Below are 17999 nucleotides of genomic sequence, written 5' to 3' on the forward strand. Positions count from 1 at the left end.
GCTGGGGGGCGCGTTGTCGCGTGGGATTCAAATGCATGCAAGAGCTTCGAGATTCAAAGATTCAAGATGCACTTGGTTTATTTGGACATTTCCTGGTTGGTCAAAGCTTCTTCTCCAAGCAACAACCACAGCTCAACGCCTGGGACCGGACGGCAGAAAATAACACGGCCAGCGCAGCTATACCGTTCAAATATCTCTTGATACTTTTTGACGTGATGGGTCAACCGTGTTCCTTTTTTGCTTCTTGGTATCTGCATCAAAAAGAGGCATCGAGCAAAAAGATGCGAATAGGGGCGCTCTTGCCCCCTTATTCGGTGCTGAGAAATGACATGATGTCCGTTCGAGGAAGCCGCGAGCGATTGTCTTGGTTATTTTTGGAGGAAAGATCTCATCAATCTTGTTGTCCGAAACATGACTTTCTCCTTTTTTTTGTTCTTTTTTTGTTTTCTTTTTTTTTTTCTTTTTTTTTCTTTTTTTTTCTTCCTTTTTTTTTTCCCACAATATGCCACTTTGGTCTTGCTGTTTTTCAACAACACCTTCCCCTCCGGAGCGGGAGAGCTTCGGTGCGCCTTCCGAAGCCTCAGAGGATACGAGGCTTGGTCGAGCCTTCAAACTCCCAGAACTATGGAATCTTCTACCCACCTTTCTCTGCTGACAGCTCCAGTGTCTGCATCGTCCATCGTCATCCCAGTGGCATCAGCTTTCTCCCTGCCACTGTTGTACTCCCGGCCTGCCGTTACCATCCCAGGCCTTTGCTTTTTTTTGCTCTATGTTATCATCAGACTCCCTTGCCAGAATGGACAACCTGACTAGCACCTCATCGGGGAGCTCCATGTCCCCAACGGCTACGGACAAGGAGACCAAGTTGAACCCCAAGTCTCGCGTTTCCATCTTTGCCACGCTTCGTCGCAAGACTTCCCGAATTTTTGTTACCAAAAACACACCTTCACAAACACCAGTGCCCTTTACAGATTATCAACCACAGCAAAGACGACGTTGGTTCAACTCTGTAGGTGGCCGGCACTCTCAACGGCAAAACATTCGGGACCACTTTGAGTGCGACGAAAGGGCAGAAACCCCAACTACACCAACTACACCAACACCGTACTCGAACAGAGATGGCTCAACTCCCCCTCACTCGCCCGCCAGGCGGTTGTTGAGGACGACTAGCTCCATGTTTCTCTCGCTCCGTGGCAGGTTTCAACAAGAAAGCCCCGGCAGCCCTGAGAGTCACTATCAGCAAAGGGCTAGCAATGATGATGACAATGGCAGTGACCATGTCACCGGCGTCTGCGATCCAGTCGTACCAAAAGCTCCCGTCCTGGCCTTGCCGGCGGATGTCAAGACCAGAGCAGGTTGGCTAGGCCGCCGAAGCTCTTTTCAACTAGGCGTTCAGAAGGCTGTCCAGGACACGGTCGATAAGAACTTCTCCTTGGACTCTGCTTGTGACACACCTGGTAAGTCTATGCTTTCCTGCACATCACAACGGACATGGCTGACCAGGACCTACCTCCATAGTGTCCCTTGGCCCACGAAGCCGTCCGACATTGCCACCGCTTGCTACCATAGCTTCGATGAATTCTTCGCTAGAGGAAGCTTCACGTTTGTATGACACAGGAATCGGTTTGCTGACCAGTGCGAGGGACGGTTGCCTCACTAGTCCAAGCATGTCAACTTGTGCAAACCCGTCGGGGACCCCTCGGGAGTTTTCCTCGGACTCGCCAACTCTTCCCAGCAGTAGCCAGCAAGACTCGGCTCGGACATCGCTGGACACGACGGTGAATGGCAACAGCAACTCGCTGAGCAGCCCCAAGACGTTTTCATCCAATGTCAGCATTCCTTCCCGCCAGCGCCGTATTCTGTCGGATTCTTCCTGGTCGCCAGAGTCACCAGAGGCACCGGTTTGCACCGCCTGCGGAAGCGCCAACCAGTCTCGTCTGATGGAGCGAAGCCTATGCGAGCTCAACCAACTCAGTGATGATGAATTGGAGGCACTGTTCAGGAACAAACTTGGGGGGTTATCACTGGTTTCGTTGGCCTCATCGAGGGGATATTGTGGTCCATATGGCAGCGGCAGTAAGGTTGGTGCTGACGAGGCAGCAGAGTTGGATCTGAACAGAGCAGGGGAGCAAGATGACAAGAATACAACGGCGAGTATCTTGGAAGGGGATTCGAACATGTGTGCGAGCACTCCGAGGCGGTCTCTGCGGGAGGAGCTGTTGCAGGTTGGGGAGGCATCGCAGATTAGCTGGAGTACCTCACAGCAGCTTGAGGGTGAGATGGAGTATTGAAGCAAAGCATGATAGCAGAGTAATGGTACGACAAAAGCGGTTTGGTAGTCAGATTGGAGTTGGAGTTTAACGGTTAGTGGTCTTATTGGTGCTGCTCTTGGGAACATTGAAAGGAAGAGAGTAGCTTGCAAGGCCGAAAGGCAAGATATAGTGTTTAGGCAGAAGTTATACAAACAGTTCGTCAGCCTTTAGTTTTGTGGCCTGTGTTGTTGGTTAATGCACCTGGGAGACAAAAAGATGTTTCTCATGCCCAAATGAAACAAAAAGAAATGGTCAAGAGGATTGGAGGAACTTTGTCAAAAGAAATTGATGATACTGATTTTGACCGACCCAGGGATCGAACCTGGCACCTTTTGTGTGTGAGACAAACGTGATAACCACTACACCAGCCGGCCTCGGATGAAAATAATAGTCGCTAGTGTGATTTATAATGGAGATGCATGACGGTATGGAGTAGCGGGGGACCGCGGAGGAGCCTCAGCAATTCCATGGGTAATGGAGACAGAAATAGGAGGGCCCCACCCTGTCAATATTGCGACCCCTCTAATTCCCCTGAATCGACCGATGCGAGTTTCGGTTTTTTTTTTTATCACAGTGTCAACAAAGGCCCGTCGCTGAGGAAATGGCTTTTCTCCATCCTGACCCCTTTTCTGCCCACACCAGGAAGACAAAAGAATTCTTCTCCCTTGACGCTAGAAGGCCGGCAAGAGGGGTGGAATGCGACCGTACAGTTACCAAACTACAAAAGATAGAAGTGATCTCCAAGCCCAATGATGGACGCTGGACGCTGGTGGAGGGGCATTCCCGGCGGGAGCGACTGCTAAGCAACCAATGGGCTTGCAAGAGCAGGGAGTGGACGGACCACCTTCTCCCAGGGAACACCGCCTCGGGCGCCTCAGACCGCGCTAATCTTGGAGCCGTGCACGGTGTGCATAGGCCTGGCTGCCTTTTCGTCAGCAACCTGGGGGAGGAGGGGGGTGGTTTATCTCAGCTTCAACAGGGCCGATCTTCCTTCATTAACCTAGGAGCATTTCAACGAGCGACGACTTCTTGTGAACGGGAAGAGAAAGGAAAAAAAGTCATACTTAACTACTCTCACAACTTTTACACACACACACACACACACCACCACCCGTCTCTCTTCGTTCTTCTTGTAATTCCTTTTCTTTCTTTCAATATCCCCTCTCTCTTTTTTTTGGTCAACAGCAAGAGCAAATAGCAATTCCAGATGGCTGGCCGTTTCGTGCGCGCGTCGAAATATCGTAAGCTTTTGGAACCCACCTCCCCTACCTACCGAGAGAGAGAGAGAGAGGCCGACCGACCGACTACTCCGACGAGCAGCTTGTCACATTGCGCAATCACCGAGCCTCATCAGTCGCGTGCTCTGGTGTTTTAGGGCAGTTCCCGACGCCAGCACATGCGATTGCGACTGAAAGAGTGTTGTAGTAAGAGGAAGGATTATACTGACAGGCCGTTTGCTTTCTTTTTGTTTTAGGACACGTCTTTGGCAAGCCCACCAAGAAGGAGTTTTGTTATGACAACCTTCACATCAGCCGTAATGCTTGGGACACCAACTTGCTCAAGGTAGGTGTTGCTGCCCGAGAAAGAAACGGAGTGGTGAAGCTCACCAATGTTGGTTTTCTGGCTAGGTCAACCCCGAGTACATCTCCGTGAACTGGGAGTCGAGTGGTGGTGGTGCTTTCGCTGTCATTCCCGTAAACGAGCGCGGCAAGCTCCCCGACCAAATACCGCTGTTCCGTGGACACACTGCTGCTGTGTTGGATACCGACTGGTGCGCATAATATCCTTGGAGTGTTGGGGGTTCGAAAGGAGATGGTCTGACTTGCGACTAGGAACCCGTTCAACGATCGCATCATTGCCTCGGCCTCGGATGACGGCAAGGTGTTCATCTGGGAGGTGCCGCAAGGGTTCACACTCCATACCGATGCGGAAGAGATTGTTGATGTAGCTCCTGTTAGCAAGCTGGGTGGACATTCCAGGTAGGGAGTGGTGCTTTGGCTGCTTGTCGAAAGGGGCTGCGAGGCTGATTGGTTTCCAGGAAAGTTGGACATGTTCTCTTCAACCCGGCCGCCGAGAACATCCTGGCCTCTTCTTCCGGCGATCAGACTATTAAGCTGTGGGATATCGGTACCGGGCAGGCTGGTCACACTCTGAAGCACCCCGAGATTGTGCAGAGCTTGTCGTGGAGCGCCAATGGCGCCATGTTGGTGACTACCTCGAGAGATAAGAAGCTCCGCGTCTGGGATGTCAGGCAGGAGAAGCCGGTCCACGAGCACCCCGGCCACGAGGGTGCCAAAAACAGCCGCGCTGTGTGGCTCGGTGAGCACAACCGCATTGCCACTACCGGCTTTTCGAGGATGAGTGAGCGGCAAATCGCTCTCTGGGAACCTGGTCGCGCGCAACCCATTGGCGGCTTCACTTCTCTCGACTCCATTTCTGGCGTTTGCATGCCCTTCTGGGACGACGGATCCAACTGCCTTTATCTCGCTGGCAAGGGTGACGGCAACATTCGCTACTTTGAGTATCAGAACGACAAGTTCGAGTTCCTTGCCGAGTATAAGTCTGGTGATCCACAGCGTGGTGTCGCTTTTGTTCCTCGTCGCGGTATCAACGTAAGTCGCTTTTTTGTTCTTCTTTTCTTTCGGCAACAGATTCTCTAACAGACAACAGGTTCATGAGAACGAGGTTATGAGAGGTTACAAGACGGTCAACGATACCTACATTGAGCCCATCTCTTTCACCGTGCCTCGTCGCGCCGAGACCTTCCAATCCGACATTTTCCCTCCCGCTACCGGTGTCAAGCCCGCCATGACTGCCAAGGAATGGTTCGACGGCAAGGAGGGTCTTCCCAACAAGATCGACTTGGAAAGCATCTATGACGGCAATGCTCCTGTGGAGGTCGCTTCCGACTACAAGCCTCCTGTTGCGATTCCGGCTCCCGCCCCGGCCACCGCGCCTGTTGCCTCGCCCAAGAAGGAGCCCGAGCCGGCTCCTGTCGCCCGCGCCCCTGCTCCTTCGGTTGCTGACCAAAAGACCTCCATCTCGGCCATGGCCAACAAGTTCCAGGACGATGAAGAGTCTGGCAATGATTCCGAGGCCTCGAGCTTCGAGGAGATCTCGCGTCCCGCTCAGCGCCAGAGCATCATCATCAAGTCACCGAACAAGCCGTTCCCGATCGCGACTACTCCCCCTCCCGGCACCAAGCACTCTCCTAGTCAGGTGTCCCCTGTCAGATCCCCCGGCAATGTAACACCTTCTGTGAAGCATACCCCTACTCCCTCGGCAGCTACCGCCGCTGCTGCGGCTGCGGCGGCCACGCCCTCTGGGACTCCTATCGAAGTGTCTCTGGAGCAGATCAAGCACCTCTTGGTCCAGCAGGCCGTCATTATCAGCTCCCAGAGTGAGAAGATCACCTCCCAGACCAACGTCATCAACCGCCTTGCCAGCGACGTCGAGACCCTCAAGAAGCGGGTCGAGGCCGGGTCGCAAGAGCAGAGCGAGCGGATCCGGCTTCTGGAGCTGGAGTTGGAAGAGGCCCGATCTTGAAGGGTGAACTTTTTGACTGACCTCGAGTTGAAAAGATTGGCGTTGGATCTTTTTTTGGTTTTGCTTCTGGGAAGCGAATTTCACACACAGAACAATGCATATGAGATGTATGTCATTACGAGCGATATGGGTTGTTTGAGTTTTTTTCTCGTTATTAAAGACTAATTTGGGGGGGGGGAGAGGAAGGACTGGAGGGATTTTTTCTTTCCTGTGTTTTTCTGTTTGTGAAGACATGGTCGGATGGAAAAAAAGAGAAAAGTCCTGGCCTATCTCTGGCTTTTTTTATTTGATTTGGGTTGTTTTGCAAAGTCTTTCTAGCGAAGAATAGGGGAGGGAGGTGTTTGTTTGGAAGAAGACTACTGGGGGGGAGGAGGGGAGGGGAAGCAAACAGGCAAAGCGAACAAGTAAAAAAAAAAAAATCAAATACCCATGATTTTTTTCATTATTTTTCTTGTTATGCATATATGTACATTTAATGTCCCCGTCTCTGAGACATGACAAGATCAATAAAGGGTTGTTTTCTTGTAACTTTGTACTCTATTCTGAGTTATGTCTAAAAGTATTGAAGTGTGAATTACATGTTGAATCTTTGTCCTGTCCTCTCCTTTGTTTAACATGTGAAGGTGTCGTCTATCTGCAACAAGAGCAGGTATTGTAAAAGTTGATGTCATCGTCGTCATCGAACTCGATCTCATCCAAGATCTCTTGTGTAGTCTTTTGCTTTGCTTGTTGTTGTTCCGCTTCTCTTTTTCGCCCCATGACAAAAGCGTCGATATCCAACTGCTTCAGCTCCTCCTCCTCCTCCTCCTCCTCCTCCTTGTCCCCTTTTGTCTCCTCCAGCAACCCCCTCAGTTCCTCCACCGTCGTGTTGTCCACCTTCCCCTCTGTTACCAACCCCTCCAGAACTTTCAAATCCTGCTCTGCCCCCTCCCTTTCCATCGACGTCAACTTTCTCCTTTGTGTTTCCAACCCCTCCCTCGCTTTCGGTTCCGTCTTCCACTCCCCCCCCTCACTCCCATTCTGATACCCCACCCCCCCTCCCCTCCGAACGACAACCACCTCGTGCACATGTCCCGGGTGCTCGTCAACCCACCCCGCGCCAGTAACGCACCCGCCAAAACTCTCATCATGAACACCCCTCGGCGTCAACCTCGGCGGCAACCCCCTGCTCATACTCTCCGGTAACCCCCGATAAAACCTAACCAACACCCCCAACCTCGAGAGGACCTTTGGCACGGCGAGGATGACTACCTTGACTGTGTACCCAGCCCCACTGAAAATTTTGACTATATCCTCAAAATCCCCCGGATGTCGACACGCGCTCTCGACCAAGACCGGGATATGCGCTTCGGCGGCGGCGGAGCAAGCCATTGATAGCCAGACTCTGGCGGAGGGGGAGGCGAGAGCGGAGGCGAGGGCGGGATGGAGGGTTAGGCAAGGGGTGTAGAAGGGGTGGTGGGTTTTGTAGGTGTCTGCTATCAGGTGGCAGGGGGGACGATTGGAGGAGGGGGATAGGGAGGAGGATAGGAGGGGGGCGAGGCGGGTTTTGCCTGAGCCGGTTTGGCCGAGGAGGATTATCGCTGTTGGTTTTGGGGAAGAGGGTAAAGGGGTGGGGGGGATGAAGGGGGTTATTTCTAAGGGGAGGATGGAGGTGGTGAAGATCTGGGATTGGTGTTCGGGGGTAAGGTGCCAGTGGGGGGGGAGGGAGGGTTGTTGAGGGTTGTTGTTGTTGTTGTTGGAGGAGGAGGAGGAGGAGGAGGAGGGCATTTTGAGGGTGGTAGGTGGCGGTTGATGAGGTGAAATGGAGATGGATGCCCGGGGGGGAGGATGAGGTGAATTCGGAGATGCTGAGCTGCGGATCACACAGAGGTTCATGTGCTGTTGTTTGGCGGGTGGGTTAACGGTCAAAGACTTTCAAGAAAAAAAAAAACTCACGATATCAAAGAAGGAAAGTTTGGTTTATATATGTATACCACCTACACGGATACAACCCAGCTTTACGTAAGGCACCGCTGAACCGTGGGGCGAATCACAAAATGTCTTGGCTGGAGGTGCGAGAGAGACAATGTGGGAGTCAGGGAGGGGCAGAACCTGAGTTCGGTGCCCACTTTGAACGATCACGACATCTCGCTCTCTGGTGTAACAACCCGGAAGGATTTCTCTTCTACTATTATTCCAAAGCCAGACACCTCAACTTACAGAATCATCTCAGTATCAAAACAAGACTCAAAGTTCATTGGCATGCCTTGGAAGTTAGAGAGTAATGAGTGCCAACTTGAAGCGAAGATAGCATCGAGATGATGGCTAGGCTTCAAATGATAACCCAACAACGGCAAATGCACTTGGACAGCTATTTCCGTAACGATTTTTTAATTTTCATTTTGTCGACTCGTCTACTAACTCCACCTCTTTCCCGCCCATTAGCTATTAAGTCATCCCCCAAGAGACATATTCTATATCCCCCTCCCATAGGATCGTCCAAACCTTCCTCCATGGGCCACATATCTATCTATCTTGCAATCTTTCACAAAGCGCACATGAGTAATCACGGAAAGAAAACATCGAGAAGAAAGTTTAAAGCAATATTTCGATTGATGCCCCCAACACCACACAACCTAGCAAATCAACAAGATGGGGTAGAAGAGTAAGATGACAGCAACAGCACTCAACGAGCAACAAATACACCTGTGTGCATAAATCTGAACATATAAAATCTGTCGGTGAGGTAACAAACCCCAAATAACAACCAGAGCGAAATCAAGAGAACAGCACAAGGAAAACAGCAGCAGACATAAGAGACGAATCCAAGTAGAAAAGAAAAGAGACGAGTTTAACCCTCGGCAACAGCAACTACCAGATATAGAAACAAGAAGAGAGTAAGAAACTATTTCCCCTCCCACTCTCTATCTTCCTTTGCCGGCCAGCGAAACATCCATCCGCTTTTCCATCATCCCTGCCATATTTAACCTCCATCCGCTCATCTTCGTCGTCAAGTCACCTTCCCGGCCCTTCCCCCCTTCCAACAACAGAGAACCCTTGCCAGCCAACCTTGCCCCCAAAGTCTGCCAGCAGTGATGTGTCGTAAGAGTGAAGAACAGTCCTCAAGGGACACGAGAATCCCAAGTCGAGACCTTGGAATGCCCCGTAAACAACGAAGAAAGTCAAAGGAGTACGACGATGGTGATGAACAAAACGACTTTTGATAAGGCATCGTACCAATACTCGACATGAAAAAAGAAGGGTGATGTCGGGAAGAAAAAACGCCTGGAAAAGCAAATAAGCTGTTGACAACAAACCGGGTACTTGCCCTCCTCCTATGTCCGTAACTCCGTTGGTAAAAAAGATCTCATTCCCTTCTTCGTGGCGGATTGTTGTCTTCTCCCCGATGACAAGAAGACTCTATTTGAGGTATCACAAACTTTTGGTGAAAAAAAAAACCGTTTTGAAGGCCCCCGTCGCAAATGCAAATGAACTAACCGCCGAGTCTATGCATACTCTTCATGAATGCGAGACTGATGCAATGAAAAGACCCTTTACTCCTTCTTGTCCGAGGTGACAGTCGAGTCGAGCGACGCCTTGGGGAGAGCGGGCGACGCGTGCGCTGATGGAGGCGAACCGGGGTGATCAGCCTCAGCAAGAAGTCTGCAAATACATGTGGTCAGTTATGGTCATATACGGCGAGTTAAAGAAGCGAGTAAAAACTTACGCAAATGCATTGGCGTGGCCAACCGAGTCGCGCTGCGAAACTGGGGGTGTCCCGGTGCGTGAGGAGACACCGGAATCCTCTCCGGTACGCCCAAAAGCACCACCGGGTCCTCCCATACGTCTACCGCTATTGCTTCTAGAGTTGAACATCGAGGTCGGGCCGAATGAAGCCATGTTCTGGCTGGAGCTGCGGTTGGATGAGCCCTTCAGACGACGGAGATCGTCGCTAGCCACCGTGTTTGGAGCCGCATTAGCGTACGAGAAGTTTCTCGAATCTTGACGACCACCCATGGGGCGACCACCAGGGGCACCGCGCTGGTTGGTGCGGGCATTTTCCGCTGCCTTTTGCGCAGCAGCAGCTTCGGCCTGCGAAATTGTTAGCAATATAGTCTCGAACATGAAAGGGAGATGCACGGCTTACCTCGGCGCGGACTTCCTCGAGGGTCTTGGGGCCCTTGTTCTGCTCCTTGGAGTGCCAGCCACTGCGGCGCAAGTCCACAATGTCCATGAGCATGAACTTGAGACGACTGGGAAGAGTCGGCAGATTCATCATGGAATCGATGCGCTGGAAATAGGCATCCATCATAGGTCGGCCCTTCTCAGTGCTATCCAGAGTGCCACCAATCGTTCTGAGCAGCTTGGTGAGAGATTCAATCTCAGCTTCATCAGGGAGATCCTGGTACTCGAGCAACTTGCGAACACACTCGTGCATGATGCGCTCTGTCAGCATACCCAGCTTGAAGAGCTCACCAATGAACTGGACGAGACCGAGACCGCGACGCTTGGCAGCCGCAGCAATGTAGTATTCGTCTGAGAGCATGGCCGCCTCGGCAGTCTTCTTCTCATCGCCCTCCTTGACCTCAGGAGGAGGAGGCAGGTTAGACTTCCATCCTCGCTCGAACTCAGTCTGGCAGCGGTTGAGGAGATATTTGCGGAAAAGGGGACCACCGCTGATAACGTTGCCCTGCTTGTCCGTGACAGTCTCATCGCGGATCTCGGGGCTCATCGACTCGAGCATGCGCTTGCAGAACTTGGCATACATGGAGGCCCAGTGGGCTTCGTCTGTCGCCTTCTCGAAGGTGAGCTGAATGACTTGGCGAAGTGTCCGACCGTCCTGCTCGTTCTTGGATTGCGCGGCGATGGTGAGGATTTGATCGGCAATCTTGTCGAATTTCTCAGGAGTCATCTTGTTCAGGGCAGCCTTGACCTTGCGCTGCACCATTTCGGGATCCATGTGGCCATTTTGAGCCACGGCGGTCGGGTCTTGAGGCTTGTTGATGCTGGTCGGTTTCCAGCCCGTCGCCGAGACTTGAATGGGCTTGAGCTCCATGCCTGCAGTAAGGGGCATAGTCTTCGCAGCTTGGGCCTCGGCCTTTGCGTTGTTAAAGTTCCCTTCTCTCTTGCTGCCTCCGCGTCTGCTACCGGTGCGGGGAGAGGGCAAGCCTCCAGCAGCTGAAGGGTTCCGGCTCATGCTCGTAGGGAAACCACCACGGCCAAAGCCGCCCATAGTGCCCATGGGGGGTCTTCCTCCCAGACTGCCTTGTGACATGGCAAACCGTTGCTCCGAGGTCGTACCAGGAGGAAGTGGTTTGGCGCCAAACTGGCCCATGGCTCCACCTGAAGGGAAAGCGGACGACGCACCAGCGCGGGAACCTTGACGGCCGGAGCCGCCACCCGGGGTGCGGGCCGAGGCCGAACGATCCGAGTCGCCAATCAAAGTCTTGACCTGTTGGTGGAACTCCATAGAAGGCTGCTCAGTGAACACCTGCTTGAATTGCAGCAAAAAAGCAGCGTCGTATTTGAAGACCTTGCCCTTCTTTGACACCGCAGCGTTCAGAGCAGGATTGGGTGAGCGGACACCCTCGGGATAAATGTCCAACTTCACGCCTGGGAGGAAGCGGGCGGAACGAAGGGACTGCAGCGCGGCACTTGGCTGAGGGGCCTCGACCTGGGCAGTCTTGAGGGGCGCCAGGTTCAGAGCGGCAGGCTTGCCCTTGGGTTTGTCTGCGCCAGTCTTGATGGCTGGGGGAGCCGCGGCAGCTGGCTTTTCGCTGATGGCAAGCTCTTTCAAGTCCTTGCTGAGCAATTCAGCCACACTGGAGGAGCCGCCCTTGGCCCGCTCCTGCTCCCTCCGCTCCTCTAGGATCTCCATCTCGCGTTCCTTGGCTCTGAGAGCTTCTGGGGTATTCTCAGCCGCCTTTTTGGCTTCTTCAAGGGCCTTCTGGGCTGCCTTTTCGGCTTCCTTCTTGGCGGTGATCGCGGCTTGTTCGGCTTCACGCTTCGCATCCTCTTCCTCCATCTCCCGAATCATGCGCTCCATGTATTCCTCCTCAGTCTCCTTCTTCTCCTCCTCCGTTGCTGGCTTCTTGGCAGCCCCTGTCTCGGCTTCGGCTTCCGCCTTCTTCTTTTCCTCACCCTCTTCGGCAGCCTTCTTCTCAGCGGCGAGGCGCTCCTCCTCGGCGGCCTTTTCGGCAGCAGCCTTTTCGGCAGCAGCCTTCTTCTCCTCAGCAGCCTTTTGCTCCTCAGCAGCCTTTTGCTCCTCAGCAGCCTTTTGCTCCTCAGCAGCCTTCTTCTCGGCGGCAGCTTTAGCCTCCGCCTCAGCAGCAGCTTGTTCAGCGGCGGCCTTGTCCGCAGCAGCCTTGGCAGCAGCTTCGTCGTCCTTCGCCTTGGACTCGGCAGGCGTGATGGTGGAACCCATTACCTTGTTCTTGAACTCATTTCTAACCTGCTCGATTGTCTTGCTAGAAGCGCTTTCATTGCGCACGTGAGATGGAGTCGCCGACTTGGGGGGCGGAGTTGGTGTGGAAGCGATTACGGGAGGCGTCTTAGACTGCTGCGTAACCGGTGGGGCGGGAGAGGGAGGAGCCTTTATAGAGTTGATGTCGAGAACATTACCGTTGGGGTCCTTGATTACAATGCCACCCTTCTTGGGACGAGCAAATGTCGAGCTGACAATCGCAGGCGCAGCGGCGGCTCGTGGCTGGGGGGTGCCTTGGGTCGAGGGAGGAGCTGGGGCAGGGCCAGTGCTCGAGGCTGGACGATCTGAAATCTGTGAAGCATTACGGGACATAGGAGGGGCACCCGAAGGAGGCTGGTAGGGCGCTTGTGGCACAAAGTTTGGCTGTCCTGGGTTGAAGCCACCGGCCGGAGGGAGGTATGGGTTTCCCTGGCCCATGTATGGCTGGAAAGGAGGAGCCCGATAGGGATCCATGTACGGCGCGCTCATCTGTAGTTTGGTTTCGGTTAGCAGCCTTTCAAAATTACGACTTTCTGGTGATAAGTCGATGGGCCCCATGAACGGAGGACCCAGCATGGGCGCCCCACGCCTGGGATCAAAGCTGTATGGGGCAAGCGGGCCATCCGAATACTCGGGCGGTGGGGGGCCGCCGTTGAACTCCTGATGGAAACCGACTCCTTGTTCCCACACCTTGCTCTGACGTCGAGGCTTCTGGGAGAGCTCGAGGGCTTTCTGTTTCTGGGGAGCGCCATTGGGACCACGCATCTGCTGGGAAGCCTTGTCCGCCTCTCGGCGAGCTTGCTTCTTGTTTTTGTGCGGCTTGAATGAGGAAGAAGAAGTAGAAGAAGAGGGGGGGTTTGTGGGAATGAAGGGGGACTTTACTGGTTGTTGATACATGTTCATGGCGGGCGGGTAATAGTTGGGCGGAACAGGTTGCATAGTGTTCGGCTGCATTACTGGAGTTCCGTGGGCCATGGTGGGAGTGCCAGCAGGGCTAGCACGATGAGGTTGGGGAGAGGCAGGGTAGCCGCCCCGGTACGCAGGCATTCCACGACCGGCATGTCCAGCGTTGGGACCAGAGAAGTTCCGGTTGTTTGGGGGAAACCCCATGTTGGGGTTGTTGTTGAAGTTATGGCCGTGGCTGAAGCTGCCACGTCCACCGCGACCACCTTGGAAGTTGCCACGACCGTGACCAGGGCCGCCGTGCTCACCATGGGCCGAAGCCTGGGAGTCCCGTCGAACATGCGGGCTCTGAGCCATAGCGGCACCGTGCTGCTTCATGTGACGCTGAGAAGGACCGGTTAGCAAGGGACTGCGGGAATAATCAGACATGTTCAGATATGTACTCACATCAGCGTCGCCGGGGAAGCTGCCAAAGACAGGACCCTGAGCTGGGGCACCGGCACGTTGGGCAAGCCCACCACCACTCTGGTGGCTCTGGGGAATGGGCGATGGGGAGTGAGCAGGAGACGCCACTCTTGGGTTGGCACCACCCGGAATCGGGATAGGTGTCGCTCCAGCAGGCTGGGGAGTGCTGTGAGCAATGGCTGGCGACTCAAAGCCGAACTTGGGGATCGGGCCACCGACGGGACCACCGTTGGCAAGATGGCCGGCCGGGGCGTTGGCACTGATGGTGACGGAGGGCTTCCGGGTGTGATCAGCAACACTGCCGTTGGCAATGGTGGTTCCGCGAGCGACAGGCATGGCGGGGGTAATGTTCTGTCTGCCGTTTACCGGCTGGACATTTGCGGACTTTCCATTAGGAGGGACAGTCGAGCCAGCCACCACGGGCGGGTGAGAACCCGTCGCAATCAACGGGGTTGAGGTCGGCTTCTTGTTCGCACCGGCTGCGGAAGCATACGACGGGGCAGCTACGGGAGCGGTGTTGGAAGTAGCCGGCGTTTGGTTGGATTGACTCGCAGTAGAAGTCATTAAGAAATCGGTTGCTCGAAAGCTCTGTTCTTCTCGAGGTGCGCGGTTTGTTGTATCGGGTTGATTGCGGGGGAGGTGTGGTGGTGTGAGACTAGGGTCGAGATATCAAATCCGACGACGTTTGCTGCTGCGCAGAAGACGAAAAAAAAGTCCCGGCGAAAAAGAAAAACCAGTCGCTCCAAAAGTCAGATAGACAGTGTGGAGTTGCCGTTGGCTTAAAGTTGCGTGCAGTCGCTTTCACACTCGAAGAGTCGGGTGGTTGGGCGTGCAGGGCAAGGCAAACTCTATCGTGAAAGAGTGTGGTGGAGGGAAGTGGGAGGTGGGTTGTCGCAACCGAAAAAGTTCGAGGCGACAAGAGAGCGACTTTGCCGGATCTGCTGGAGAGAGCCCACAACAAACTGTCTTGGGAGGGGGGTAAGGTATTACCTCTGCTCTGCTCTGTCAGGTCTGAGAGAGGGGCAGGGTGAGGTGGGTCGTAAATCTCTGCTTCTCGGGTGGAGAATATGAGAGAAGACGTGAATGGAGGTGCCCGTCAGTGAGAGACGTTTTCCTCCTTGAAATCCACAAGATGGTTGTGAAAAAGTGGTGGTGGAAAATCGAAAAAGAGGGAAAAATTTGGGCACTGCAGCAGCTGCTTTGATGGTTGGTGAGGCGAGGGAAGGGGGGTCCTTGCCCAGGCATCTCTCGCCGCACCAAAAAGTTAAACCAAGCCGCCGCAAGTACCTGCCTGCCTGTAATTTGCTCCTCGTGGTACCTCTGCCCCACTTATGCCCACGTCCCAAAGCTTGGACCAGGTGAGTCTGCCACTCACTTAACGCTGACAACCTGCTGCTTCGTTAGGTGGATTCACTGATGAGTGCTATTCTCCAGGTCTCTAGGTATGCCAGACTCTCGGGCTGGCTATGAACTTTCAGATATTGGCATGTACATGAGGCTGAAGTTGAGTAAATTTTGAAAGTCACCTCAACCATGCCAGTGACATCAAAGGCTGTCAAGCTATGGACGACGGGAGCCCTGCCCTAGGCACTGGCACAAGCACCGCCGGCTCACTGCTCACTGTGAAATTATCCCGACACCTCATGGCAGCGCAGTGTGGTGCAAACAACACATCTGGGCAGGAAACATGTGCTCATTTGTGTTTTTCTGTCCATCCATACCCCAGTGAGGATTGTGAACAAACATTCATTTCAGGTACACAATAGCAGACCATCGCGGGGTGCCCTAAAGAAAGTTGATGGGTCTGGATGCCCAGGTCCCCAGGCACTTCGACTAGAAAGTCTTATTGTCCCTGGGTCTCTTTCCTATTGTCCCGACTCTCTTTGAGGCATCACACTCGCCTTGACAACCTTTCACCGAGGGCATACTGGTCTGTTCCTATCGGCAGAACCCAGGGTTTTGGATCATCTTCTGTCAAGAGAATGGAGGTGTCGTTGTGTTCATACATGTATATTCATCAAGTATCTAAGTGTACTTGTATAGTCACCTTCCCCAGATAAACCCCCCACTATGACCCCTGCCCTCTTTACACTTCAAGATTCCAGACCACCCACCACTGACTCCTGATGACTGGCTTTGACTCCTTCATCCCATGTTCCCTCTCTTGCATGATCTTTTGCATGCATGAGCCCTGAAAGGCTCTCATCGCCCGGGTGACCTAGAACTCGGTTTAAGTCCGTCAGTCGGGATGGCGGCGAATCGGTCGCTGCCAGCGTGCCAGCTTATTGCTGGAGAAGCCAACAGAGCCGCCGCTCCACAACTGGGCAGCCGGGGGCATACGAGGTATGGCATCACAGTGAGGGGTTGCAGGAATGGAGATGAAGGCAAGCCATCGATGGACCTTTCATACATATCCTTCCTTCTACCAGTGACCCGCCAGTATCCGCGGGAATGCGTCAGCTTTTTGGACCGGTAAAAAGCAAAAAGTGTTGGGCTTGCTAATGAATGGAATCCGGGGTTGCTTTCTTGCATCTGGGCAACTTGCATCCCCTCTTTTTGCCCCAATTAAACAAAGGACGGACTTTGTGCGACCGAAAACGATGCTTTGCCCTATGGAACTCTTCTTGACATAATTCCCGCTTCATTATTAGCACGAGGGATAATTATTAGGTACTCGTCGCATAGTAATCTCGTCCGTTTAGCTTCACTTCCTCTCCCATCAAGTCATGGTAACTGACATAGACGTCATCTCAAAACGCTTAGACCAGTCATGAGTCGGCCCTCGAGTAACAGCCCGTCCTATGGCAACCGTTTAATTCGTAATTCCTCCTTGGTCCTCTTGGTCCTCCGCTGCTCCGGCTGCTTAGGTCTCGTCTCGGAGAGGTGGTGGCAAACCGGTGAAGAAAACCCTCCATATAGGGGGACTCAGGAGGCGACAGCAGACAACCAAGACTCTCCCCATTTGGGCAACTTGCAAACTCGGGTCCTCTTCGGTTCCTTCAGGACCACGCTGATACCCAACCATTTCTGTAACTGTTGATTATCGCCCACCGAACGGCACACTTCGGGGCATTTACGCACAAATCAAAATCTCGCCACGGGCACATGCTTGTCTGTCTGGTCCAGAAAATGAGCAGAGATAAGGTGCAAAAAAAGTCTACGAATCGTACACACGTCGCACGGCACTTTTGTGGTAGGACTACGACGGTTGAATCTGACTCACCCAAGCCGGAGACGAAGTGGCTCATCTTGCAGATATTACCTCGGATATTTATAGCCTTGAGGGATTCTGTTGGTCACAGCTCAGAAAGATGTTGAATATCGAGTTGTCAAAAAGCACTATTCACCAATGGAGAGAAGTAAATAGATGGTGCAAAAGATATGTTATCAAGTTTGACCCCGACCCGATTTGAACGGATAACCTTTCGATCTGGAGTCGAACGCGCTACCGTTGCGCCACGAGGCCTTCATTGGAGTTGATGTCGGCATTTAGCCATCATCTCGCCCGCTCTGCCCATTCCCATCATCTCGTCCACTCTGCCGATTACCCCTTACGAGCTCCTCCTCGAGTCTTAACATCCCAATCCAGCGCTGTCTCCCTTTTCCCTTTTTACAACCCCAACACCGCATTCCTCAACGCCCATCTTGTAAGGCCCCTATCACCCATACCTCCCCTCCTTGCTCTTATCTCTACCCCCCTTCCCTTTCCTTCCCTTCTCTTTCCTATCCTAACCCCAGAATCCCATCTCCAGCTCCATCAACACCAAAGCAAAGCAGGCCTCGTGGCGCAACGGTAGCGCGTTCGACTCCAGATCGAAAGGTTATCCGTTCAAATCGGGTCGGGGTCATACCTGCACGAGACTCCACACTTCAGCGGAGTTACATTATTTTTTGGGTGTTTTTCCCTTCCTTTCGCAATTCTCAATAGGGGTCTACTAGGTACATAACGGGCACCATATATACGTTACATATAAAAACCCTTTTAACCTTAGCTGAAGATCTTCGAAGACAAGGATATGTAGAAAGGGTAGCTGCATGATGACGACACTGTATGCGCTAGAACACAGAAAGAAAAATAAGGCGGTCAGGTGGTGCTCCAAGCTATTAGAGAACGATTCCCTCTTTTTTATGGTTGAATTGCATGTGATTGATTGTACATGACCAGTGCTTGACTTGGCTGTGTTCGAACCTACAAAATCCTTTCGTTGTCTGGTACGGGCGTTGAGGTGGTGCAAAGCCAGACGATGATAACGGTAAGCCCCCAGACAGCCACATAGCCTGACTGTTATGGAAGATGAGAGGAGAAAAATCAATTCCGGAGGAAATATGTA

At 53.1% G+C, this 17999-nt stretch overlaps 3 protein-coding genes and 3 non-coding genes across 6 annotated transcripts; 4 read left to right on the forward strand and 2 right to left on the reverse strand.

Moving 5' to 3' along the window:
• The first annotated feature begins 126 nt into the window (after positions 1-126).
• CRN1 (Coronin-like protein crn1) lies at positions 127-6430 on the forward strand. Its single transcript, XM_062873222.1, has 8 exons — positions 127-563; positions 665-1457; positions 1519-2274; positions 3787-3875; positions 3941-4083; positions 4145-4291; positions 4351-4924; positions 4983-6430. Exons 1-8 carry the CDS (start codon positions 216-218, stop codon positions 5856-5858), a joined length of 3726 nt encoding a protein of 1241 aa, XP_062728730.1. The 5' UTR covers positions 127-215; the 3' UTR covers positions 5859-6430.
• On the forward strand, positions 2614-2686 carry QC761_0111530. Its single transcript has one exon. It is a non-coding gene; the product is annotated as a tRNA-Val (tRNA).
• Positions 6431-6488: 58 nt separating the features above from the next.
• Positions 6489-7625, reverse strand: QC761_711160 (uncharacterized protein; the record flags this gene model as incomplete). The annotated part of the gene is made up of 1 exon (XM_062882666.1): positions 6489-7625. The coding sequence occupies one exon, from the start codon at positions 7623-7625 to the stop codon at positions 6489-6491; it is 1137 nt and encodes a 378-aa protein (XP_062728731.1).
• Positions 7626-8208: 583 nt separating this feature from the next.
• On the reverse strand, positions 8209-14889 carry QC761_711170 (uncharacterized protein). Its single transcript, XM_062882667.1, has 5 exons — positions 13651-14889; positions 13183-13587; positions 9985-12789; positions 9565-9929; positions 8209-9500 (listed from the first exon to the last, which is right to left on the reverse strand). The coding sequence occupies exons 1-5, from the start codon at positions 14230-14232 to the stop codon at positions 9392-9394; spliced, it is 4266 nt and encodes a 1421-aa protein (XP_062728732.1). The 5' UTR covers positions 14233-14889; the 3' UTR covers positions 8209-9391.
• A 2173-nt stretch (positions 14890-17062) lies between these two features.
• On the forward strand, positions 17063-17134 carry QC761_0111560. Its single transcript has one exon. It is a non-coding gene; the product is annotated as a tRNA-Trp (tRNA).
• A 310-nt stretch (positions 17135-17444) lies between these two features.
• On the forward strand, positions 17445-17516 carry QC761_0111570. The gene has a single exon. It is a non-coding gene; the product is annotated as a tRNA-Trp (tRNA).
• Positions 17517-17999: the final 483 nt, after the last annotated feature.

Source organism: Podospora bellae-mahoneyi, chromosome 7 (genome assembly GCF_035222275.1).
Source record: "Podospora bellae-mahoneyi strain CBS 112042 chromosome 7, whole genome shotgun sequence".
NCBI classification, from domain to species: domain Eukaryota; kingdom Fungi; phylum Ascomycota; class Sordariomycetes; order Sordariales; family Podosporaceae; genus Podospora; species Podospora bellae-mahoneyi.